The sequence below is a fragment of the Pelodiscus sinensis genome, chromosome 14, assembly GCF_052426305.1.
Source record: "Pelodiscus sinensis isolate ZL-2025 chromosome 14, ASM5242630v1, whole genome shotgun sequence".
NCBI classification, from domain to species: Eukaryota; Metazoa; Chordata; order Testudines; family Trionychidae; genus Pelodiscus; species Pelodiscus sinensis.
Genome location: NC_143065.1, coordinates 9,014,611 through 9,039,414, shown reverse-complemented (window position 1 = coordinate 9,039,414; position 24,804 = coordinate 9,014,611). Strand labels below are relative to the sequence as shown.

The following is a 24,804-nucleotide window of genomic DNA, read 5'->3' as shown; positions in this document are numbered from 1 at the left end:
CGATAAAAACGGGGGCTGAGTCATTCCCGAACTTGCCTGGTGTGAGCTGGGGCAGGCCCATGTTCACAACAGCGGTCACGTTGCCTGTGGACTCGGCCTGTCACCAGCCGATCGGAGCCGCTCTGTTGCACGTATTTTTTTCACTTCATTGCACTTTTTTTTTTAAAAAAAAAGTCACTTGCACAGGCTGGCTGAAGTCGATTGTCTTTGTTTTGTTTTCACCGGGAGCACTGGCCTACGGTAAATGCTAACGCGCTACAAACCCGTTCTGGGCGAAACCACTAGGAAATGTAACAACCAATCACAGAAAAGGGAGTCCAGTGGCCGAGCGAGCAAACCAGGGCCTGGGAGTTGTGAGAGGCGACTAGACACAACTAGTCTCTTCACGGGCCTTGTCTGCCCTGCATTCGGTGTGGCTGGGCATGCTCCGCGTTCCCTCTCCGACCTCTGCTCCCCGCCCGGCTTCGGGCCGCCGGCCCCCCAAAAGCCGTGTGGCAAAGGTGCGGAAGGGCAGAGGAGGGGGAGGTACGCCAGTGCAGCTGAGCGCGGGCCGTGGCCCTTGGGGAGTGCCCAGGGCCACAGACCCCACTTCCCTTGCGGGGTGCCCGCGGGGCTGAGGCTGGGGCCCCCGGCGTGAGGAGCCTGACCCGGCACACGCTGAAGGCTATGGGAGGGCGAGATGGCCTGCGCCGACAGGAGGACCAGAGCAGGCCCACTGACGGAGGCAGGGGGACAGGTGCCACGGGCCCTGGAGAGCCAATGCAGAAGTGGCTGGATCCCTGGGCCCTTCAAAGCCGCAGAAGCGCTGCGCTGTGTGCCAGGCCGCGCTGTGTGCCGGGCCGCGCTGGGCTGCGCTGTGTGCCGGGCCACGCTGGGCTGCGCTGTGTGCCGGGCCGCGCTGTGTGCCGGGCCGCACTGGGCTGCGCTGTGTGCCGGGCCGCGCTGTGTGCTGGGCCCTGCCGTGTGCCGGGCCGCGCTGGGCCGCGCCGTGTGCCGGGCCGTGCTGGGCCGCGCTGTGTGCTGAGCCATGCTGTGTGCCGGGCCGCGCTGGGCCGCGCCGTGTGCCGGGCCGCGCTGGGCCGCGCTGTGTGCTGGGCCGCGCTGGGCCGCGCCGTGTGCCGGGCCGCGCTGGGCCGCGCCGTGTGCCGGGCCGCGCTGGGCCGCGCTGTGTGCTGGGCCGCGCTGTGTGCTGGGCCCTGCCGTGTGCCGGGCCGCGCTGGGCCGCGCCGTGTGCCGGGCCGCGCCGTGTGCCGGGCCGCGCTGTGTGCTGGGCCATGCTGTGTGCCGGGCCGCGCTGGGCCGCGCTGTGTGCTGGGCCGCGCTGTGTGCTGGGCCCTGCCGTGTGCCGGGCCGCGCTGGGCCGCGCCGTGTGCCGGGCCGCGCCGTGTGCCGGGCCGCGCTGTGTGCTGGGCCATGCTGTGTGCCGGGCCGCGCTGGGCCGCGCTGTGTGCTGGGCCGCGCTGTGTGCTGGGCCGCGCTGGGCTGCGCTATTTGCTGGGCCGCGCTGCGGGCGGCGGCAGAGGGGGCCTAGCGCTGGGCGGCCAACCTAAACCTGAGAAGGAGCCAGAATTGACCAATGCACACGGTCAAAGAGCAACAGTTGTATGTCCCCAGCCCTGCGCATCGCCCACGCCGCTCGCAGCACGTCCCACCCATGGGCAGCCCCGCCGGGCAGCGCCGCCGCCTCCTCTTCCTCCTGCCCACTGGGATCAGCGCTCAGGGGGAGACACAGGAGGGGGGAACAGGGCTGCCGGGCTCAGTGGAGAGGGTGGCGAGCGGCAGGGGGAAGGGTGGAGGGGGCAGCGCCGAGGGTAGAGCTGGGGGTTGAACAGTGAGCCCCCTCCGTCCCAGTGAACGTTGGCACCTGTAGCGCCAGCCCTGGGTTTGGTACCTAGGCAAGGAGCCGCCTATTCACTGCTGAAGAGCCACAGGTGGCTCTGGAGCCACAGGTTGGCCACCCCGGCCTAGCGCTCTAGTGTGGGCGACACGGAGACCCCGCCCCTTCCAGCGTGTGGAGCCACCCACACACACTCCTCGCCCGGGGGCCTGTGGAAGCTGCCGCCCCCCCGGATCAGAGCCTGGGTTAGGTTAGGGTTGGAGCAGGAGGGTTCTGGCCCCCGGGTTTGTGGTTTTCGTTCCGCAACAGGCTCGGGGTGGTGCCCTCCGGAGCCGGCACTGCAGGGCCTGCCCCGAAGAACGTTTTCCGCTGCTCCGGCGCCTGGCCCAGCACCTCGCACACAGCGGGCAAGTCGGTTACCCCCACGAGTCCCACCGAAAACTGTGGCGGAGGGAGGGCAGTGCCCTTAAGCAGAGCCACGATCCCAGCCACGGAATCTGCAGCCACGGAATCTGCAGGCCGGCAGGCTCACCGCGCGGACGGGGCCCGGGGAACCGCGAGTTGTGGCACCGGGGGGGGGGGGAGGGGGAGATGAAAACCAAAGCGCAACAGGCCTGCTCCTTTCAGATCCCCAGGAGCGACCCGGCCATGGAGGGCCCCCCTGTCTGGCCCACGCTGTTTAATAATGGTTGGCCTCCCGCACTGCCTGTCTGCGCTTGCGTGTTACCTCTGGCCACGTGCAATTGTCAGTGAGATCGGCTGGAGGGGAAGATTCATCCCGGGATGCAAATATCTGACCCTGAGCAAATCTGCCCGTCTGCTAGGACGTTGGGAGAGGTGCTGTGGGGGGTGTGGGGAAGAAAATCTTGCTTTTGCCATGGCACCAGTAGGCACACGGTGGGGACAGGCGCTGCGCATCAGATTTGGCACAGGCGGAGACAGTCGTATGCTGCAGCATCAGGTGTCGGGTGCCAGATCTGTTACCATATCTGTGGCCTAGGAACCAACTGCCGATTGGCTAGGCCCGGGTAGTGAGCTCACAAGGGATGCACTGGTGTAACTGAGAGCTGGATTTGCACACGCCGCGATCGGGCTCTGGTTCTCCTCTTGCACCCAGTGCAAAGGGGAGGCGGCAGAGATTGGAGAGCCCTCAGGAGCCAGCAAAGGTGGCAGCACATTTCCCGCCATTTTCTCAGCTACAGAGCGGGGAGACGTCTGTCGACCAAAATCATTTTTTGTCACAGAGCAAGTTGAGCAGAACTGGAAAGTTTGGGAGAAACAGGCCAATTTGGGCGGAACCTGCAGTTTCTCAAGGACTAGAAACAAAACGGGAAACGTCCTTCGAAACCAACAGTTTTGCTTGGTGTCAAATTTTTCCTCTGGCAAACCCCAATTTGGGGAACAATTTCAAGCGGAACCATTGGGGGATGTAAAAGTGGATCTCTCCACCAGCTCCACTAACTACCCAAGGTCGGCATTTCTACGTGGTTCTGCAGGGGTAGGAGAGGGGAGAGAGAAGACGCTGCTGCCACCAAAAGGCCACAATCCCACGTGCCACAGCCTTGGAAAAGCCTCTGCAGCCACCGGGCCACTGGACCACGCTACACAGCAAACAAAGCTCTTGCGCGTTTCCCTCTGTCTCTTGGAAACGCCTGCAGCTTTTACGCGATACTTCTACCTTTTTCTTTGTTTTTTTTTTAAATTAATTTATTTATATATATATATATATTTAAAAAAGCAGTAGTCCTTTGGTCCCTAAACTCTAAGGAATGATATGACTTTGAAAGAAGTAAACCCAATATCCCTGTGCCAGTGACACGCAAGGAGAAGAGCACGCCGTTCGGCTCCGCTCCGCGGTGTGTGTGTATATATATATATGTCTATATATATATAAACCTATTTCTATATCTCTTCTGTAAGTCCAACATCTGCTTAGCCTTTGATTTCTTTTTTTTCCCGAGAGATATGGAAAAAAAATCAATTTCTCTTTCCCTTTTAAAACAAAACATAATCCAGGTGAAACATACGCGCCTGGTCCAATCCCACTGGCTTTGGTTTATCTCCGTTTGGATCCTCTTTCCTAGTTCCTCCTTCGACACTTGTAGCAGCACATGAGAGCTTTGCAAGGGCAGGGTTCATCCTCGTGAAGGCGTGGTCCCCGCTCTCAGTCCTGGGGCAGGCGGTTTTTCCTCCTCGAATCCCACCTCTCTCCCGGCGAGGAATTCACGGTCTCCTCCCGCCACGTCGGTTAAGAGTCTTATTCAGCAAATAACTGCGCCCGCTTGTCTTTTCTCCAGCACCATCGGGTCTTTTTCCTTCTCGTTAAGAAACAAATCAAACGGCTTCAAACATTAGAAAAGAAAAAGAAGAAAAAGCCGCAATGGCTCTTTTCCACCAGCCTTTCCCTCCTTCGCTCCCGCCTCCTCCGTGATATGTTGCAAAGAAAGAGAGCACACGTTTGGATACTGCACGCGGGAAAGGGTGCACTCTCCTCAGGCGCTGCAGGGCATCCAACCTGCAAGAGAAGAAAGGGCACATGGCAGAGTTCTCGGGCAAGGCCCACGGGGACGTACAATGCACGAGAGACCCCAGCGACGGGCTTGAACGTGGGCGAGTGTTAGTGCTCGGGAGAGAGGCGGGGCCATAGACACCGAAGGGTCACGTGTCCCGGAGGGGAGGAACTACGCACGCTCCCTTCTCGTATGCACGACTGCCAGGGCACCTCGCTTCTGTGCTGCAGCTCCCCCACCGTTCCTGCTCCGTGCCCCGTCATCCAGGCACACGCTCTTGCTCCCCTCCGGCAGCTCCGCCAACCACCCTCACGCCCCACCTGCAGTCCCCCTGCTAGTCCAGTCCTAGACTCCCCACACAGCTCCGCTAAGGAATGCATCTCCGTCCTGACCTGCCTCAGGCCTAGGTCCCGGGCACCCCAGCCTGGCCGGAGTACCCAGCACTGGGGGTTTGCCACTCCCTTTAGATCCACTAAGCACATTCCCACTTGGGACTGAGGCCAAGTCTTCAAATAGAAAAGAGGCCGGGGCACGGCTACATCTCACAGGGTTCCCGCTACCTGGGGAATGACGGGAGGAGCTCTGCGAAGGCCGGTGTGCTGCCGGGCGCTCGGCCCATCCAAATACCCAGTCTGCTGTGTAAAGAGGTGGCACTTCTTTAACGTCTCTGGGGCCAGAGCTCCACCAAAGCCAAAGCCAGTGCAGCAGCAGAGTCCTATGGTGTGTCCTATGGTCCTTTAGAAATCGGACGGGGCTCTTTTTGTCACTGTGCGCACGGGGAGAGCCCTGCAGATCCCTGGATCTGCCGCGTGCTTTGGTGGCTGCGGATGCGGATACCCATTTTGTAGCTAGAGCCAGGCAAATTCGTGCCTATCCACTTCATAGCCACGGATCATGTTTGCAGATGCAAACTCTGCAGGGAGCTACGTCTGGGCTCCATAGCTTTGTGAGACTGAGTCACAGGGACTGCCGGCGCCAGCGCCCCTTCCGAAAGGGTCGGCACAGAGAGCTGCTGTCCTAGTGGAACGGAGCGGGACTGCACCGGCTCACCCAGGGTTTGTCTGCGCAGCGTCAGCTACGTCAATTGCGTAGCTGAGGTCGAAGAAAGAGCACTCTGCCTGTGGCTTCCCTTGCACCTTGTCAGACGAGGGCCACACAGAAGCCCGATATTTCGGAATGATTTCAAAGTAAGGGGCTTGCCGTGTAGACGGGCAGTCTGTTCTTTCGGGATAAGCGTGCAGCGCAGACGTAGCCCGAGAGGAGAGACGTGTCCCCCTGCGGGAGGGAATGGGAGCGGAGCGCCTCTCTGCTCCTTTGAAAATCCCATCTCAGACTTTCCTCCTGCCTCGGCTTCTCCTGCCTCCAGAAGGAAACAGAAGGAATTGGCATTGGAAAAGGTTCAGAAAAGGGCAACAGAAATGATTCAGGGTTTGGAACAGGTCCCATATGAAAGAGAGAGATTAAAAAGACTTGGACTTTTCAGCTTAGAAAAGAGATAGCTAAGGGGGGGTATGATAGAGGTCTATAAAATTACAACTGGTGTGGAAAAAGTGAATAAGGAAAAGTTATTTACTTGTTCCCACAATATAAGAACTAGGGGTCACCAAATAAAATGAACAGGCAGCAGGTTTAAAACAAACAAAAGGAAGTTTTTCTTCGCTCAGTACACAGTCAACCTGTGGAACTCCCTGCCAGAGGAAGTGGTGAAGGCAAGAACTTTAACAGGGTTCAAACTAGAGCTAGATAGATTCATGGAGGTTAGGTCCATCAATGGCTATTAGCAGGGCTCGCCGAGTGGCAGCGATGCCTGCTCGCCAGCCGCGCAGTTCAGTGCTCTGCACATGCGCAGATCACTCCGCACCGGCTCTTCCAGGGTGTAATCTAGTCGCCACGGGCGAGTAGATTACACTATTTGTCGAGCCCTGGCTATTAGCCAGGATGGTAGAAATGGTGTCCCTAGCCTCTGTTTCTCTGGAAATGGGTGATGGGGGAAGATCACATAGGGTTTACCTGTTGTGATCCCTCCGTCTGGGGCACCTGGTGTTGGCCACTGTCGGCAGACAGGATACTGGGCTGGATGGATCTTTGGTCTGACCCAGTAGGGCCATTCTTATGTTAACTCAGAGCAAGCCAACCACCCCGCTGAAGGATTAGCAGACAGGAGATTTGCAAAAGGGCTTTCCTGCATGCACCACCATGGCCTTGAGTCTGTATTGGGTAAGTAAGAAAGGGGGACCATGCGAAACAAGACCCCTACATCACATGAAACCCTCTTTTTCTGGGCCCAAGGGTGACTCAGCACCAGTCCCACCATTTCCCAGCTCCCACGGCCGCGCGGCGAATGCGGGAGAAACACCAACACAGATTCGTACGTTACAACAGAGAAAAGAAGAGAGGGCAGAGACGCCACGGGTCACAGCTACTCACGACTAACCAAGCAGCACTCCAAAAACTCTCCACCAGGGGCTTCACAATCGCCCAAAGAACAGCACCAGCGCAGGAGAGGGAAAGATACAGAAGTAGAGACGTAGCGAACTCAACGTCAAGTCATGCAACGAGGTTACAACCGGCCGCACGGCGCCGCCACCGAGCACGGTGACAACGTGAGTGAGGCACTTACAGTTCCGGTTTATTTAGGAGAGAGGGTTTTGGGTTGGGTCTCTCAACAGCTAGAGGGTTGCTAGGCAACCGTGGGGCCATCTTGGAGGAATGATTGGCCTGGTGTGGGGAGGTGCAGTAGGGTTGGGTTGGAGGAAACAAAACATACAGAAAAGATGAATTGGTTTGATGGCGCTTTTCCATGTCGCCTGCAGATCGGGTCAATGGAGGATGGAAAGCGAGGCTGTGAGGCCTAGTGCAATGAGGCTTGGATCCCTCTAGCACCTCACCCCCACAGGACCCAGGAGCTGTGCCCCTTGCCAGAGCCACCAGAGTAACTCCCAAGCGACACCGTATCTGAGTCCCACGGCTGCCGTGTCGGTGGAGACGGCGCCTAGACGGGTGTACGCGGCAGCTGCGGTTAGTCGTGTGACTCTTTGAATGCTCTACGCTCTGGGTTGATCACAAACAGTTCTGCATGGTCTGAGCTGTGATGCTGAGTTGTGACTGGTCAGAGAAGCTACCTGGTATAATTTCCCCTCCCTGACTGGATGAGAGCCGGCAAACACATCCAACGGGACAGGCTGACGTTTGGCAGCCACGAACACCTACATACGGGACTTTAAAATTCACCATGAACATCCCTCCATCCCTCTTTGCTACCTGTACTGATGGCGCAGGGAAACAGAGCTGGCCTAGCACCCAGGGACCCTGGCTCCAAACCCGTTCCCTCTAGCCAGAAGACAAGCGCTCCTGTTGCCAGGAACAGGCGAGACTAGCTGTGCGCACTCGGTGGGCAGGGAAGGAGACCGAGACGGCACATTCTGGCTCTCGTCCGCCAGGGACCTTTGCTGAGCATTCGACAACGCGCTTGTGGGGAAGTGGCCAGTCGTCAGGGTTCCTCCCGGCTGCTGGGCTAGACGGTCCCCGACTCATCCGCGCCAAATCAGCCCTAGGCAGCCTCGCCGCTCCTGCCCCTTCGTCCAGAGGCCATGCCCCTGGTGTCCCGGTGCCCAGCTCCGAGACAGGCGCAGGGTGAAGCGCAGCTGCTGTGAGCCGGGTCGCCAGGCCACCGCTTCCGATTTTACACCCCCGGGCACAGCTGCTGGGACTGGGGCGCTGGGCGCGGCTGCCTTTGGGTGTCTGTAACCCGGGCGCAAGGAGCACTGTAACACTGACCTGTCCTTGGCCCTTTGGTCCCAAAGGGGACCAAGCCACATGGGCATTTGAGACCTTTGGTGCAGGCCAGATGGACCAAGGGCTGTCTACTGCCGGTAGGAGACATGCCTCTCGCTGGGGTCCCGCCAGGCCTGGGCAGAAATCCCCCCCTCCCTGCGTTTCCTGCCCAGCCCGCAAACACAAATGACCTGGGGGTGCATATGGGCCTCGTTTGCGTCCAGGTGCTGGTTTGGGATTGTGCTGATCCTCTTATGTGGTGACACAGCCCCCGAGAGGGGGCGCGGGGATGTCCCATGGGGAGGGGGTGCAGGGACGTCCCATGGGGAGGGGGAGCGGGGATGTCCCATGGGGAGGGGGCGTAGGGACAAGAGGGGGCGCGGGGACGTCCCATGGAGAGGGGGCGCGGGGACAAAAGGGGGCGCAGGGACGTCCCATGGGAGGGGGTGCGGAGACAAGAGGGGGCATGGGGATGTCCCATGGAGAGGGGGCACGGGGACAAGAGGGGGTGCGGGGACGTCCCATAGGGAGGGGGCGCGGGGACAAGAGGGGGCGCAGGGACGTCCCGCCAAGAGGGCGGGTGTGAAATTACGGGAGCTGGAATTTGCCCAGGACACGGGGGCTCTCAGCCCTACCTGGGGGTTGCCGGGAGCTGAGCCCTGACGTTTAAGCTGGATCTGAAATCCGGCGCTCGCTGACCCCCGGCTTGGCCTGGTGCTGTGCTGAGAGGGAGCCCTTCTGACTGCCCACCACATGGCCCCTCGGTTTCCTAGGCTACTGGTGCCCAGCCCGGCCCCGGTCCCCCAATCCACGCTGCAGCCCAAGGCCAGAGGAGAACCCGGGGTGAGAGGCGCCGGCGGGACGGGACACTACGGCCCCAGGCTGGCTGGGTGTTTGGAGGCAGCAGCTAGGGACGGGCGGTTTGTGTCTCTCGCTGGGGTGCGCGGCTCCCGGGCAGACGGCCACGGCGAGGGGCAGCATGCGGAGGGGGTTTGGCCGGGGGATGGGACGCGCCCCGTTTCGCGCTGACAGCAGCAGCACTTCCCTGCAGGCCGGGCTGAGAGCAACGTCCCTTCGGCCAGCCAGGGCGGGCACGAGAGGGCCGCGCGGCCTCAGAGCAGACGTGAGCGCGCTCCGCCCGCAGGACCCGGCCAGACTCTGCGACGCCCCGTCTTGTGAATGGAGACCCGGAGGTGATTAGCACAGTCACGGCGGCCTGTGCCACCCGGGGGCGTGCAGGCGGGGGGACACCGGAGAGGTACACGGGCGTGCACCCCCTTCCTTTCCCCTCGGCCTGCCATGTGGGCTCTGCCCTCGCTACTCTGCCAGCAGCCAGGGGGAAGAGCGGCGCGGGCCGGACTGCCTGGCGGTCACCAGGAGAGGGCAGCAATGCCACAGCAATGCCAGGCCGACTCCGGAGCCCCTTTCACGACTGAAGGCGGCACAAGCCGCATGGAGGCCTCGGACTGTGGCCCCTGCACGTTCCAGCTGAGGGCCCAGCGCACTCTGCAAGGGGCAGCGGTGCCGACAGGGCAGAGGAGGCGCCCGGGGGCCTGCTGGAAGGTTTGCCTGGGCTCGGCGCGTGACCCGTCCCGAGACGCCGGCGCAGAGGTGGAGTATCGGTAACGGGGCTGAGAAGGCGCCGCCTGGGCCCCTCGGCCCCCCGCTCATCCTGCCTCTTACGAGCCATTTCAACACAGGCAGCAGCCCAGAACCGGCCCCCACGGTGCGTTCTCCTTCCGCCTCGTGAGCTCTGAAGGGACAGGAACTGAACTCGCGCGCCAGCGGCCGGTTTGGGGGGTTTCCAGCACAAGGAGGCGCCTGGACAGATCCAAAAGGCACGTGCCAAAGAGCCAGGTCTTCAGGCCCGTCTCCCCTCGGTGCCCATGTTCGCATGTGGCGTGCTTCCCCCTCAGCCCGGGGGTCGGGGAACATGTGGCTGGTGTCTGCAGGCTGCACCGGCGCCTGGCACCCAGCCAGCTACCTACGTGACACCGAGGACACGGAACTCAGCCTCCTTTTCTCCCTCAGCTCCTGCAGCAGACCTGAGCGAGAGCCGCTTCCGGTGCGCCCCCCGGCTCTGCCCCTCCTGCGTCACCCTGGGCTCACAAACTGCCCGGCTCCCTCTGTGCTTCCTAACTCAGCCCCCTTCCCTTCCTTGCGGCGCCCGGCTGCAGTGCCAACCCCCGACCCACGCCTGCCGTGCGCCTCGTGCTGCAGATAAACGCCCCCACGTGTCCCCGGGCCCCAGGTCAGGCCCAGCTCTCGGGGCTCTGGCACGGGGAGAAGCAGGCCGTGGTTCCCGGCTGCACCCAGCCCTCCCCTGGTAATTAGATGTCCAGGTCAGCAGCCGGACCATGCTTCTGGTGCCCTTTTGCACCCGGCACCAGCACACCCAGCAGTCAGGTGGGTCTGGCTGCCCTGCATGGACAGGCCGGCCCGGCCCAATCTGAGTCCCAGGGCAGCAAGGGACTTGGCAAAGCGAGGACCAGCGCCCCCAGCCAGCGGTGCTGAGACGTCTCCGAAAGCGGGAAGGTGCTAGAAGAATGGAGGCCAGAGAACACAAAGCAGAAAGCCTGGGCCTGCCAGCGGAGGCCCCAGGGACCCGTTCTCATGCGGCGGCAGGGGGAGGGGGTTGTCCTGGCCTGCACCCCTCAGGACGGCTCCGGCTCTGGGGGGCCGATCGCATTTCTGTGGGTGTGTCTCGGGGGGCAAGGAGACTCGGGTTGCCTATGCCCGGGCAGCAGGGGGCAGCACAGCGGGGCTGGTCCAGAACCGATTTTGACAGACCCGCGGGCTGTCGAGTAAGCTCCTGTCTCAGCACTGCAGCAGCTTCTCAACATCAAATTATTCCCATTCCGGCCAGTATTCCAGATCTTGATTTTCACCCAGAACTCGAAACGTCCCGCGGACACCCACCCGTCCCGCTCCAAAAAGGGTCAAACGCTCCCCCCATGTTCGAAAGAGACGGCGTAATAGCCCAGTGGCCTCACAGACAGGCAGGTTTGCTCCCACGAGCAGGGCCAGCACGGGGCTGGCTGGTCGAGAGCCACAGACTCCTGCCTGCCCGCCCACAAGCACCTCCAGTCCCCGCTGAGAACAGTCGTCAGCCAGAGACTCGGGACCACTTGCGGACACCCAGCGCCTTGGCCTCCCCGCTAGCTTGGACACTGGGCAAGAGCCGGCTGTCTCGCTCGCAGTCTCCCCCGCTCCTGAGCTCCAGCTCAGGGGGGTCACAAGCGCCTCTGCGGCCAGCCCCCCACCAGAGCGAGGAAACGCGGGCCGGCAAACAGAGGAGGAAGTGACAAAAGGCGAACGGAGCCGTTTAGCCCCAGACCGGGCCTGGGGCGGCTCCCGGGGCTCTGGGAGGTGGTGGGACAGAGAAGAGGCAGTTTGAGTCATGGGGGGGGGGGGGTCGCTCTGGGGAGTTTTAGGGAAGATTGTGTCTGAAAATCATATTTTATCCCATATCCCCAGCTCAGACTCGTCGCCACGGCGGTTAGCCCCGGGGATTCGCTTTTGTCAGCTCGCTGGACGCCTCTCACGGCTGGGCCCCCCCGTGCCCTCCCTTCCCTCTCCAGGCCGGACCCGCAGCACTCTTGGCCGCAGCGCCCCCTTCAGGACACCGCCCTCCGGCCGCGCCCACTCCAGTGTCTCTGTCCTCCAGGGCCCTCCCCCTGGCAACACCCACTCCTCCTGTGCCCAGGGGTCCCTCCCCAGGGAACACCCACTTCCCCTACACGCGCCTGGCCTCAGTAACCCACGGCCAGGCCTCACCTAGGCCTGCCTCAGGGGCAAACTGCTGTGTGGAACAGCCACTCAGCACTGGCAAGGAGGTGGGGGCCAGGGGTGGGGGCCTGCTGCCTCTGGCTGCCCCCTGCAGCCTTCCTGCCCTCGGGTCTGGCCTCAGGCCCTGCAGCCTGGGAGCTTGCCTAGACTGAGCTGAGCTGAGCTGAGCTGAGCTTCCCTTCCCTTCCCAAGCAGCCACAGCCGCACCCCTCCCACTCTCCAGCCAGAGCAGGTGTGAGTCCCGTTACCTCCTTTATATGGCCCCCAGCTGGGCCCTAATTAGCAATAAGGCCTCAGCTGGGGGTGGCTCTAGCCCTGGCTCAGGGCTGGGTTTGCCCTTAAAGGGCCAGCGCAGGGCTGGCGGCGGGGCCAATGGCCGTTTGGGCGTGGAACATCCAGCCCCGCTTGAAAACAGAGCGCGCCCTGGGCCCAGGCCCGGATCCAAGCACTTCCCCTCCTCCGACTTGGGCGCCGAACTCGGCAGCTCGTGCCCAGCGCTGCTGGGAAGCGCCCTGCCGAGGCAGGAAGGGTTCGGCGCTCCGCAAGGTGAGCCCTAGACGGGTGGGGGTCCAGTGGAGTCGAGGGCCACCCCAGGGCAGTGAGCTAACCAAGAGCTTCTCCCGCATGCAGGGCCTCTGCTGGCGTCTGCTGCTGGCGCATGTCGGTAGCTGAGCGTCGCCACGTGGGCCTACGCCCTGCAAAGGCAGCCAGGCGCGCCTGTAGGCAGCACGCGCTCAGCAGGGAGCCCCTCGTCCGGGATAGCAATACAACCAGAAGCAAGGTTTCTCCATGAAATCCCTGGCTGGCCAGAGCTGCGGGGCTGGCTGGTGACAGCCCAGGGCCCGCGCTGTGAAGGCAGCACGGCCAGCAGCAGTGAAAATCGAAGGGTGGCAAAACCCTGCCACGCCACCCTTCCTTCTGTGCTGCTGTGGGCAGCGGCCCTGCCCACAGAGCTGGGCGCCCGGCGGGTTCTCTGCCCTGCCCACAGAGCTGGGCGCCCGGCGGGTTCTCTGCCCTGCCCTGAGAGCTGGGCGCCCGGCGGGTTCTCTGCCCTGCCCTGAGAGCTGGGCGCCCGGCGGGTTCTCTGCCCTGCCCTCAGAGCTGGGCGCCCGGCGGGTTCTCTGCCCTGCCCTCAGAGCTGGGCGCCCGGCGGGTTCTCTGCCCTGCCCTCAGAGCTGGGCGCCCGGCGGGTTCTCTGCCCTGCCCTCAGAGCTGGGCGCCCGGCGGGTTCTCTGCCCTGCCCTCAGAGCTGGGCGCCCGGCGGGTTCTCTGCCCTGCCCTCAGAGCTGGGCGCCCGGCGGGTTCTCTGCCCTGCCCTCAGAGCTGGGCGCCCGGCGGGTTCTCTGCCCTGCCCTCAGAGCTGGGCGCCCGGCGGGTTCTCTGCCCTGCCCTCAGAGCTGGGCGCCCGGCGGGTTCTCTGCCCTGCCCTCAGAGCTGGGCGCCCGGCGGGTTCTCTGCCCTGCCCTCAGAGCTGGGCGCCCGGCGGGTTCTCTGCCCTGCCCTCAGAGCTGGGCGCCCGGCGGGTTCTCTGCCCTGCCCTCAGAGCTGGGCGCCCGGCGGGTTCTCTGCCCTGCCCTCAGAGCTGGGCGCCCGGCGGGTTCTCTGCCCTGCCCTCAGAGCTGGGCGCCCGGCGGGTTCTCTGCCCTGCCCTCAGAGCTGGGCGCCCGGCGGGTTCTCTGCCCTGCCCTCAGAGCTGGGCGCCCGGCGGGTTCTCTGCCCTGCCCTCAGAGCTGGGCGCCCGGCGGGTTCTCTGCCCTGCCCTCAGAGCTGGGCGCCCGGCGGGTTCTCTGCCCTGCCCTCAGAGCTGGGCGCCCGGCGGGTTCTCTGCCCTGCCCTCAGAGCTGGGCGCCCGGCGGGTTCTCTGCCCTGCCCTCAGAGCTGGGCGCCCGGCGGGTTCTCTGCCCTGCCCTCAGAGCTGGGCGCCCGGCGGGTTCTCTGCCCTGCCCTCAGAGCTGGGCGCCCGGCGGGTTCTCTGCCCTGCCCTCAGAGCTGGGCGCCCGGCGGGTTCTCTGCCCTGCCCTCAGAGCTGGGCGCCCGGCGGGTTCTCTGCCACCTAGGATCTAGCCAACTCGGAAGGAAGCAACAGCAGTAGCAACATCCAGGAGAGCCCTCCCAGCACTTTAAGGAGACGTCGGGTCTCAGAGGGGTTGCTGCGTTAGTCTGGATCTGCCAAAGCCACGAGGGGTCTCGAGGCACCTTAGGGATGAACAGACTGACTGGGGTGTCGGCTTTCCTGGGTACAGCCTGCGATGCGGCTACCGAAGTGGGTTTTACCAGCCTCTAAGGGGCCCCAGGACTCCTCGTGGTGGGAACGTGGCTCTCACTGAAGCTCCGAGGCCACAGCGGGACCGGGCAGAAGCAGCTGTGGGAGGGAGTCGTGTCTGGCGCTCTTGGCCTATGACCGCCCGGCCTCAGATGGGCTGGAAAGACAGCGGCAGAGCTAAGGGAGCAGCGCTGAGCGCGAGGGCCCAGGGCCACGTGCTCTGGCCAAGCAGGTCCAACGCTGCCCAGCAGATGGCAGTGGTGCACAGCCGTCCCGGTGCCGGGAGATGCCATACTGCCCCCTGGCTTCCAGGAAACAGCACACTACCCCCAGCTCTCCCGCAGGGACCACGCCGGGCTGCCAATGGCTTACCTGTTTGCAGGGCCAGGGTGAGCAGGGGTCAGTAGGGTCTGTTGGCATCTTTGGGCCGCTTTAGTTGGACCTTTAGCCTCTTCATGCCGATCTGGAAGCCGTTCATGGCCTGAATGGCTGCCTGAGCGCTAGCTGGATTGTCGAAACTGACGAAACCTGGGGGTAGGGGTGAGAGGGGGCGGAGAAGGAAGGACACAATTCGTCACCAAGCGCGCCAGAGACCCTCCCCGCTCCTCACGCCGAGCCCCCAAAGGTAACCCAGCAAGGGCCTGGGGTCACCCAGAAGGCTTGGGGTGGGAGGGGGAGCCGAGGCTGGGAATAAGGTGACCACAGCCCCTCTGTGGAGACGCCAGCGCTGCCCCGGGGCCTGCGTCTGGAGGCGAAGTGCGCGATGCCCCCGCCCCCGAGGGAGGCCAGCGGAAAGCCGTTTGAAAGCAAAGGCCCCTCGCGCTCCCCGGCGGTAACTCACAGAGCAGCGAGGTGCAGGCAAAGCCCAACGGCTTCCGCCAAGAGGTGTGTACTGCTGTCAACGCGGCTCGGCTGCTTTGGAGACAGTCGGATCAACACCCCCCTTCCCTGCCACTGGGACCCTGAGCCTGGGAGGGCGGAGACCCTCCCCCCATGTCCTGAGCGCTGCTGCTGTTTCTGCAGCTGGGGGGCGAGACCCCAAACCCTCCATCCCGAGGAGGGACGTCACAAGCTCTACTAACCGCAGAACGTCCATTACTGGAAAGGTCCCCGAGTTCTGCAGGACTCCCCAGAGAAGGGGGGGCGGATAGGGCTGAACCGTGGCGGCTCAGAACTGACCCTGTGGGTGAGAGAGGCCCTAGGAGGATACCCCGTAGCTACACACCCCAACGCACGGCAGGGGTCTCAACAACACGCAGGCGACATAACCTCTGACCTCCTGAAAGGGTGTCACACGGAGGAGGGAGAAAACTGGTTCTCCTGGGCCTCTGAGAACAGGACAAGCAGCAATGGGCTTCAACTGCAGCAAGGGAGGTTCAGGTTGGACATTGGGAAAAACTTCCTGCCTGTCAGGGTGGTCAAACACTGGAACGAATTGCCTGGGGAGGTTGGGGAATCTCCGTCGCTGGAGATACGTAAGAGCAGGTTGGACAGACACCTGGCAGGGATGGTCTAGACAGTGCTGGGTCCTGCCATGGGGCAGGGGACTGGACTCGAGGGCCCTGCCAGTCCTAGTCTCTAGGATTCTCTGACCTTCCAGAGGATTTGTGAGCTGGGCTCCCTTTCTCCGCCTTGCCCCCTGCCCTGTCATGTACAGCTGTGCGGCACATGCACAGCCCCTGGCACCTGCACCCTCCTGGTGCCTCCCCCTTCCCTCACTGCCCCTGCCCCTTTGCTCTTTTTCCCTGATACCCACCCCCTCACCATCCTCTGCCCCCGTTCCCCTCATGCCCCTGTGTCCTAATAGATGCCTTGCTCCATCCCTGCCTTCCTCATGCCCACCCCTTCTTTCCTTTCCGCAGCATTTGCAGCCACTTTGCTGGGACGACATGCCAAGAAAGGTCCAAAGCGGAGACCAGTCAGGCTCCTGGGAATTGCCCGAGGGCTGCCGTGGCTGCTGTTGAGAACGCCCTTTGCTCACACAGCCCTGCCTGCGTGTTCATGCAGCCAGCTCCAAACCCAGGCCGTGCATTGCCGGATCCAGCACCCCACGCAGGCCCATCAGCGCCCCACTTCCTCCAAGAGCAGTCTCCATACAAACCGCCAGCCCCCGACCCCCGCGTCCTTCCAGTTCTCCACGTGGCTGGCAGGAGACCTCAGCCCGGTCCAGGACCCCTGAGACCCAGCCCCGGGGGCCTGGCGCCCCGCCGCGCCGGCCTCGCCACTACGGGCTGGTTCTGTACATTCGAAAGGGCCCTCGCGGCATTCTTCTCCCCATGCGACGTCTGCTGCAATAGAAAAGCCACGGGCTGTAATAGCCGGGGCGTCCAGCGTGCTCCGCAGCTCCATTTGGCCCTGCAGCCAGTCCCAGCAGGAGGGCCGTGGAACTGAGCGCAGCGAGGGGGCACGTGGAGGGGCCGGGCACCTTCCTCTCCAGGGGCCACAGGGCGCCGATCCTTCCTGCCCTGTGAGCGCAGGGCGGGGCTCCGCGGGCAGCGCTGGCGGGGGGAGGGCTACAGAGGCAGCGGCGGTGGTAATGCAGTGAGAGCTGCTCATCGGTGGCAATAAAAACCTGCCCGGCACCTCCCAGCCCGGCCGCGCGAAGCCTCCTCTGCAGGCCAGGGCGAGTGAGGGCGTCGGAGCCATTCAATGCGGGCAGAGCGGGGCAGGAGCTTCCCCTCGGCCATGCAGCGAGTCACGTTGGAGCTCGGGGTGGCACCCACATCCCCTTGTCACCGGGCTCCCCGCCAGCATGGTGCAGGGCCCGGCAGAGCGCCCACTGCCGCTGGGCATGGAGAGGCTGCGTGCCGAGCTCGGCCTTTCGGACGGGTAGCAGGGCCCTTCCCAGCGTGCCAGGAGTGTGGGGCTTGCGTGGCGCCAGGCGGACCTGGGGGCAGCGCCATCTCAGTGGCCGAACAGGAGGCTGCAGCAGGCCGGAGCAGCTGCGGATTGCCACGACCGAAAGCAAGGCAGGGCTGCCCGGGGTGTCTCCACGTCGAGGGGGGCGCCCCACACCGCACGAGCAGGGCCTGCAGCAAGGGCGGGCGAGGGGCCCAGACTGGAACCAAGAACTCAGCGTCCGGGAGAGGGCTATGGGGATGGGAAGACAGGCCCTGAAACTGGAGTCTGGCGCCCTGTGGCACTGGTCCAAACACAGCCCGGGCCAGTCGCAGCCGCGAGGGGCTCCTCCCGCCCAAACCTCGCGCCGGCGTTCAGCTGCACCTCTCGTGGCAGGCTCAGCAGAGAGCCGAGAGGCCGCGGTGCCACCCTCGCTCTGCCGGAGCTGCTGGCCAGACGAGGCGGGTGCCCCTCGCACGGCGGTCTCAGCGCAGACCGGGAGCGCACTGCCGGCAGGGGACGAGGGGAGTCGTGTGTGCGCCCACGCGGGCCCCGCCTTTGCCCACGGCCCCCCATGTGTGCATTCCCGGAGCACTGAGACCTTGCACGGACAGGGCAGCCTGGCAGATTGTCCCCCCTGGCTTGAAGGACAAGAGGAGCACGCGGCTCTCTGCCCACTCACCCCGGAAACCAGCCGGAACATTCGCAGTGAGCTGCCCGCCCCGGGGTAGTCCAGCGCAGCGGGAGTGACATCCGGCTCGGCAGGGGGAAGAGCCAGCGCTGCCGTGGGGTAGCATGGAAAGGAAGTGACTTGCCCTGCTCGGCCCCCCGCGGAGGGCCCCAGAGCGCGCCATCTCCCCAAGGGCTCGCAGCCCTGAAGAGTGGCGGTGAAGGGCTACTATGAGGTGCCCACCCCCCCCCCCGGCCAGGCTGCCTTGGGACAGAGGGGGCAGGGCGGGCACAAAGGAACACGCCCGTCGATCAATCAGGCCTCGAGAGACAAAGTGAAGTAAAAGTGCAGCATCAACACCCCCTGCCCCTGCTCTCAAGGAGGGGGAATTGCGCCTGGAATCCCCCTTCCCGGAGACCCACCGCCCAGCTCTCGCCCCAGAGAGGCACTCGGAAGAGCTTAGGGGCAGCGGGCACCCACGGCCAGGCCCAAGCCCCGAGGGGAGCCGCGTGGCACAGGGTCCGACCTAGCCGGCATTTAAAAATGGCGCCGGCCGGCTTTATGCAAATGAAGCCCGGGAAATTCAAATCCCGGGCTTCATTTGCAACTCCGTATGACTACATTACCCCCCCTAGTTCGAACTAGGGGGGTAGTGTAGACATACCCTGAGGGAGTGAGGCAGACGGCTGCCAGCGGCACCTGGCTGGCTCTGGCTTTCAGTCAGACAGAGGCCGGGGGGTGAGGTCGGTGTTAGGCAGGGCACCGGAAGGGCTGGGCGCCCCACACCGCAGCCTCTCCCCACCCTCCCCTGCTGCCAGGGGGGTTGCCAGCAGCCAGGAAGCAGCCGTCGCGTGGAGGGGCCCAAGGGCGGGCGTGGCTCCTTGCTAACGCCCTCGGTGCCAGGAGCAGCTGCTCGGGTGCCTGGTTTGGGGTTGCAGGCGAGGGGCCAAGAGCCCCATTTCCGGGGGCCCCAGAGGGAAATTGTGCAGGGAGGGGGTCAGAGGCTGCACCGGCCTTGAGGTGATCCTGCGGCAGCTGAGGTGGGCCGAGGGAGACGGCAGGGGCTACAGCACACGACTCCGGGCACCCACATAGGCCCCAAAGCCCAAACACGTCTGGTGCCCAGGCAGGCGTGACTTGCCGTGACACACGGCACTGAGGCGCCAGGCCAAGCCCTGGGGCACTGACGCACCCACAGTGCCAGGCCCTTGAGCACTAACAAACCCCAGGGTCTGGCACACTCAGGGCAGCACTAAGGGCTGACGTGGCATGCTCCGGGCAGCACTAAGGGCTGACGTGGCATGCTCCAGGTGGCGCTAAGGGCTGACGTGGCACACTCCAGGTGGCGCTAAGGGTTGACATGGCACACTCCAGGTGGCGCTAAGGGCTGATGTGGCATGCTCTGGGTGGCGCTAAGGGCTGACGTGGCACGCTCCAGGTGGCACTAAGGGCTGATGTGGCAAGCTCTGGGTGGCGCTAAGGGCTGACGTGGCACACTCCAGGCGGCACTAAGGGCTGACATGGCACGCTCCAGGTGGCGCTAAGGGCTGACGTGGCAAGCTCCGGGTGGCGCTAAGGGTTGACGTGGCACGCTCCAGGTGGCGCTAAGGGCTGACTTGGCAAGCTCCGGGTGGCGCTAAGGGCTGACGTGGCACGCTCCAGGTGGCGCTAAGGGCTGACTTGGCAAGCTCCGGGTGGCGCTAAGGGCTGACGTGGCACGCTCCAGGTGGCGCTAAGGGCTGACTTGGCAAGCTCCGGGTGGCGCTAAGGGCTGACGTGGCAAGCTCCGGGTGGCGCTAAGGGCTGACGTGGCAAGCTCCGGGTGGCGCTAAGGGCTGACGTGGCATGCTCCAGGTGGCGCTAAGGGCTGATGTGGCAAGCTCCGGGTGGCGCTAAGGGCTGACGTGGCACGCTCCAGGTGGCGCTAAGGGCTGACGTGGCAAGCTCCGGGTGGTGCTAAGGGCTGATGTGGCAAGCTCCGGGTGGCGCTAAGGGCTGACGTGGCACGCTCCAGGTGGCGCTAAGGGCTGACGTGGCAAGCTCCGGGTGGCGCTAAGGGCTGACGTGGCACGCTCCAGGTGGCGCTAAGGGCTGACGTGGCAAGCTCCGGGTGGCGCTAAGGGCTGACGTGGCAAGCTCCGGGTGGCGCTAAGGGCTGACGTGGCACGCTCCAGGTGGTGCTGAGGGTGGATTGACGTGGCAGCGCTGGGGCTCCTGGCCCGGTCAGTGATAGCGCTGGCCTGCGTGCGTCCCGGCCTAGGCACGTCAGTAATGCTGGGGATCGCGGGGGGACTGGGTCTGGCCTCGCCGATCGGGCCAGGCAGCGAGTGCTGAGAGGCCGACGGCTGTGTGTGTCGCTGCGGGGGCGGGGCCCCGTGCTTCCCACGTCGCTCACAGTGGCTGCTGATCCAAATGCTCTTCGGGGCGGGAGGCGGGGAGAGCCGACCCCCAGAGGCGCCTGGGGGCACAGGGGCGAGCAGGGCTCTGGTACTTACCAAAGCATTTACTTTGGTTGGTGGCACGGTCAACAAAGACTTTGGCAGAGATGACATTGCCGAAAGGCAAAAACATCTGCATGAGCTCGGCGTCTCCGAACTCCTGGGGCAGGTGATAAATAAACAGGTTACATCCTTCGGGACCTGGGGTAACACACGTGCACACACAAAGAACAGCCGCCGTTAGCACCGAGCCTGGAGCTGCCCTTCTCGTGCCCCGACTGGCGCAGCGCCCCGCATCCACGCCGCCGTCTCCCCAGCCAGTCCCCAGAGCGCCCCTCTGCCAGCCACCCACCCCGCCTGCTGCACGTCGCCCGCTCCCCCTCCACACACCCGGACGGCTCCTCCCAGGCCCCCTCAGCTAACTGCGCCCATCCAGCAAGGTCTCTAGATGGCCCCTTGGCCTCTCAGCCAGGGCTCTGGCCTAGTCCCCTGCACGCCAGTGACTGGCCAGCACCCCTCCGCCTCGCCTCCTGCCCCGTGGCCTGGTCGCTTTCCACCCTCCTCTCCTCAGCCTCCCTCTCTGCACATCACCTCCCCCTACCTCCCGTCTGACCCTTCTCCATTCATCCCCCATCGCCAGCCACCAGTCCCGGGACGCAGGCACCCCCAGATCCTCCCATGAATTCTCCTTCCTCCGTCTGTCATGCGCCTCATTCCTACCACGCCATGAAGCACGGGCTTCATTCACCCACTGCCCCGGGAGACCCGGCCGCCCCCGGCACCTCGCCAATCACTGGGATGGCGCATGTATCCCCTGGCCCGGAAACGCTTACTTCTGAGCAGCCTAAGGGTGTCCCTGAGCTTTGCTTTGGAGTGATCTCGCTCGGTCTCCCTCACTGCTCGCGCACGCGTGCACACACGCACTCTTTGTTGGCATCTCACAGACGCGCGCGCGCGCGCACACACACACACACACACACACACACACACACACACACACACACACTTCATTGGCTTCACACACACCCCCAAACCCTCCACTTCATTGGCATCTCTCACACACACACACACACACACACACACACACACACACACACACACACACACACTCCACTTCATTGGCATCTGTGACATAGTGTTGGTACCTTGCTGGTTGCTATGCTGGGCAGTGGGCTATGGGTGACCTCCACTGGCTGCTGTCTGCAGCACGGCCCAGCAGGGCAGGGGATCAGTCATTATGCACGGCGGGCGGGGGGGGGGGGGGGGGGGGGGCTTCTGAACCTGTCCGACCAGTATCTCCCAGGGAGCGGAACAATGGGCAGAAGGGGAGTGGAGCCCTGGCTGGGGGCAGGGCTGGAAGTGAGGGAGGGTATGTCTACACTACAAAGTTAATTCGAACGGCGCTACACATGCAAACCGCTAGTTTGAACTTAATTTGAACTAGGTAAACCTCATTCTATGAGGACTAACGCCTAGTTCGAATTAACTAGTTCCAATTAAGGGCTGTGTAGCCACTTAATTCGAACTAGTGGGAGGCTAGCCCTCCCCAGCTTGCCCTGGTGGCCACTCTGGGCACCACCAGGGAAACTCTTCTGTCCCCCTCCCGGCCCCGGAGCCCTTAAAAGGGCACGGGCTGGCTATGGTGCCCGTGCCAGGTGCAAGCCTGCCAGCACCCAGTCAGCAGACCCTGCACCTGGCATGGCACGAGCCAGCCACCCGCTGCCACCCAGCCCTCCGCCTCTTCCCGGGACCAGGCTGGCGGCTCCCAGGAGCCTGCCCGGGGACGCAATAGACGGGCGTCCGCCTGATCTAGTGCGGACATCGTGGACCTCGTCCATGACCTCCGCACTAGGCACAGGAAAGTGGCCGTCTAGGGCAGGAGAGCTGCCAGCCTGGCCACCCAGGAGCAGGTGTGCATGAAAATCAAGGTGGTCCAGTGAGACCCCTGAACCGGAGCCCTGAGCTTAGAATGGCCGTACTGGGTCAGACCAAAGGTCCATCTAGCCCAGTAGCCTGTCTGCCGACAACGGCCAACACCAGCTACCCCGGAGGGGATGGACTTAAGACAATGACCAAGCCATTTGTCTCGTGCCATCCATCTCCAGCCTTCCAAAACAGAGGCCAGGGACACCATTTCTATCCCCTGGCTAATACCACTCCATGGACCCAGCCTCCATGAATTTACCTAACTTCTCTTTAAACTCTGTTATAGTCCTAGCCTTCACAGTCTCCTGCAGCAAGGAGTTCCACAGGTTGACTATTTGCTTTGTGAAGAAGTACTTTCTGTTATTAGTTTGAAGCCTGCTACCCATTCCTTTCCTTTGGTGTCCTCTAGTCCTTCTATTATGGGAACTAATGAAGAACTTTTCTTTATGCACCCTCTCCACACCACTCGTGCTTTTATAGACCTCTATCATATGCCCCCTCAGTCTCCTCTTTTCTAAGCTGAAAAGTCCCAGTCTCTTTAGCCTCTCTTCATATGGGACCTGTTCCAAACCCCTGATCATTTTAGTTGCCCTCCCCTCTCCCACCTCCTTTTCCCAGTCTCCCCGAGTTTTGTTAAATAAAGAGAGTTTCTATTTTTGAACACACGTGTCCTTTATTTTGTACATCAGGAAGGGGGGCTAGGGAGGGGTAAGTGGAAGGAGGTGAGGGAGGAATGGGGTACGAGCCCCCGATGGGGAGGACTGGGGTGGCTCTGCGGGCTCCGTGGGGTGGAAGCTCTCCTGCAACCCCGATTGACCCCCCCCCCCCCCCAATGGCAACCTGCGGCAAGTGCAGCCGGGCTGATGGCCGAGTGCTGTGATGTGCCGAGTGTGGGCATTCAGGGCACTCCAAGCCAGGACTGCTTTGCTATCCCTCATTGAGTTAGACAAGCGAGCGGGGAACCCCTGAGAACTGTCTGTCCGGGGTGGAGGTCGGGACCCTTTATGCACAGCCCTCGGCTAGCCTGAGACAGCAGCTCCATGCTCTAAGTCCTAATCTGATGCCCTGTCGGCACTGCTTCCGGCCATCCTTAACCTCGGTTCAGGGTCCACTCAATGTGGACTTGCTAGTTCGAATTAGCAAAACACTAATTCAAACTAGTTTTTAGTTCTAGATGCGTTAGTTCGAATTATCTTAGTTCGAATTAACTAATTCGAATTAGTTAGTTCGAATTAGTGCTGTAGTGTAGACATACCCGGAGTTAGTTTCTGTCTGGGAGCATGGAGGAGACAGCCTAGGGAAAAGGGCTGGGATTTAGGGGCCCAGTCTCCCCCATCTCAAGGAGGGCTGAGGCATCCTAGGCCTGCCTTGTAACCAGATTACATCTGTGCCGTGCTGTATCCTGGAGAAGCAATAAACTCCCTCTAGTGTACTGGCTGGTGGAGTCTGTCCGTGCCATTACGGGGGTGCAGGAGGCGGGAAAACCCCAACGCGCCGTCACAGCATCACACACACACACGCTTTGTTGGCATCACACACACCCTCCACTTCGTTGTCATCTCACACAGACACACAGACACACACACACCCTCCACGTCCTTGGTATCTCTCACACACATTCTCTCAGACACACACAAACACACACACACACTTCATTGGCATCAGTCACACGTACACACATGCACACACACCCCACTTCACTGGCATCACACACACTCACACGTGTGCGCACTCTCTCTCTCTCTCTCTCTCTCTCTCTCTCTCTCACACACACACACACACACACTCAGGGTATGTCTACACTACCCCGCTAGTTCGAACTAGGAGGGTAATGTAGGCATACCGCACTTGCAAATGAAGCCCGGGATTTGAATTTCCCGGGCTTCATTTGCATAAGCAGGGAGCCGCCATTTTTAAAACCCCGCTGGTTCGAACCCCGTGCAGCGCGGCTACACGGGGCACGAACTAGGTAGTTCGAACTAGGCTTCCTAGTTCAAACTACCGTTACTCCTCATTTCACAAGGAGTAATGGTAGTTCGAACTAGGAAGCCTAGTTCGAAGTACCTAGTTCGTGCCCCGTGTAGCCGCGCTGCACGGGGTTCGAACCAGCGGGGTTTTAAAAATGGCGGCTCCCTGCTTATGCAAATGAAGCCCGGGAAATTCAAATCCCGGGCTTCATTTCCAAGTGCGGTATGCCTACACTACCCTCCTAGTTCGAACTAGCGGGGTAGTGTAGACATACCCACACACACCCTTCATTGGCCGAAAGATGCCTCCCCGCCCCAGAAGAGCCAGCTGGGTATGTGAGCAGCCAATGGGCCGCCCGCAGGGCCCCGCCCTCCTTACCTTCTCGCTGCTGCTGCGGCATGATGGGCGCTTGCTGGGGGAAGGCCTGGCCGATGGGTGCATAGGCGGCTGGGTAAGCTGCTGGACAACAGAAGAACACAAGGGTCACGCCTGGGCGCCCTATTCTGCTTTGCTGATGCTCCGGCCTGGCCCCAGCGGTGCCCGGGAAGGCTCGGGGACAGCCGGGTGCAGGGCCACGTTTCCAGGACAGCGTTGGCTTCACAAGGCAGCTCAGCTCTGAAGCCGCATGCAGGGCTGCTGCTCTCGCCCAGAAAGCAGCTTGTTTGGTCCCAGCCGACGTGGGGGGAGCCCCTGGGACAGCTCGCAAACAAGAACACTGGAGCGGCCGGACGGGGTCCGACCGAAGGTCCCTCTCGCCCAGTGGCCTGCCTGCCGACTGTGGCCAGTGCCAG

General features: G+C 62.7%; 1 protein-coding gene across 4 annotated transcripts in view; it reads right to left on the bottom strand.

The window, feature by feature from the left end:
- Window positions 1-3,586: 3,586 nt before the first annotated feature.
- Window positions 3,587-24,804, bottom strand: part of CELF6 (CUGBP Elav-like family member 6) — a 126,113-nt gene continuing 104,895 nt past the window's right edge. For 3 of the 4 annotated variants that reach the window (XM_089781927.1, XM_075897550.2, XM_089781926.1), the window contains 4 exons: window positions 24,392-24,472; window positions 20,177-20,320; window positions 14,546-14,701; window positions 3,587-4,352 (listed from right to left, as the gene is read on the bottom strand). In XM_089781927.1, coding sequence (XP_089638053.1) covers window positions 14,574-14,701; window positions 20,177-20,320; window positions 24,392-24,472 — 353 coding nt within the window. In that variant the 3' untranslated portion in view covers window positions 3,587-4,352; window positions 14,546-14,573. The remainder of the gene's footprint in view (window positions 4,353-14,545; window positions 14,702-20,176; window positions 20,321-24,391; window positions 24,473-24,804) is intronic. The other variant, XM_089781925.1, reaches the window with a different exon arrangement.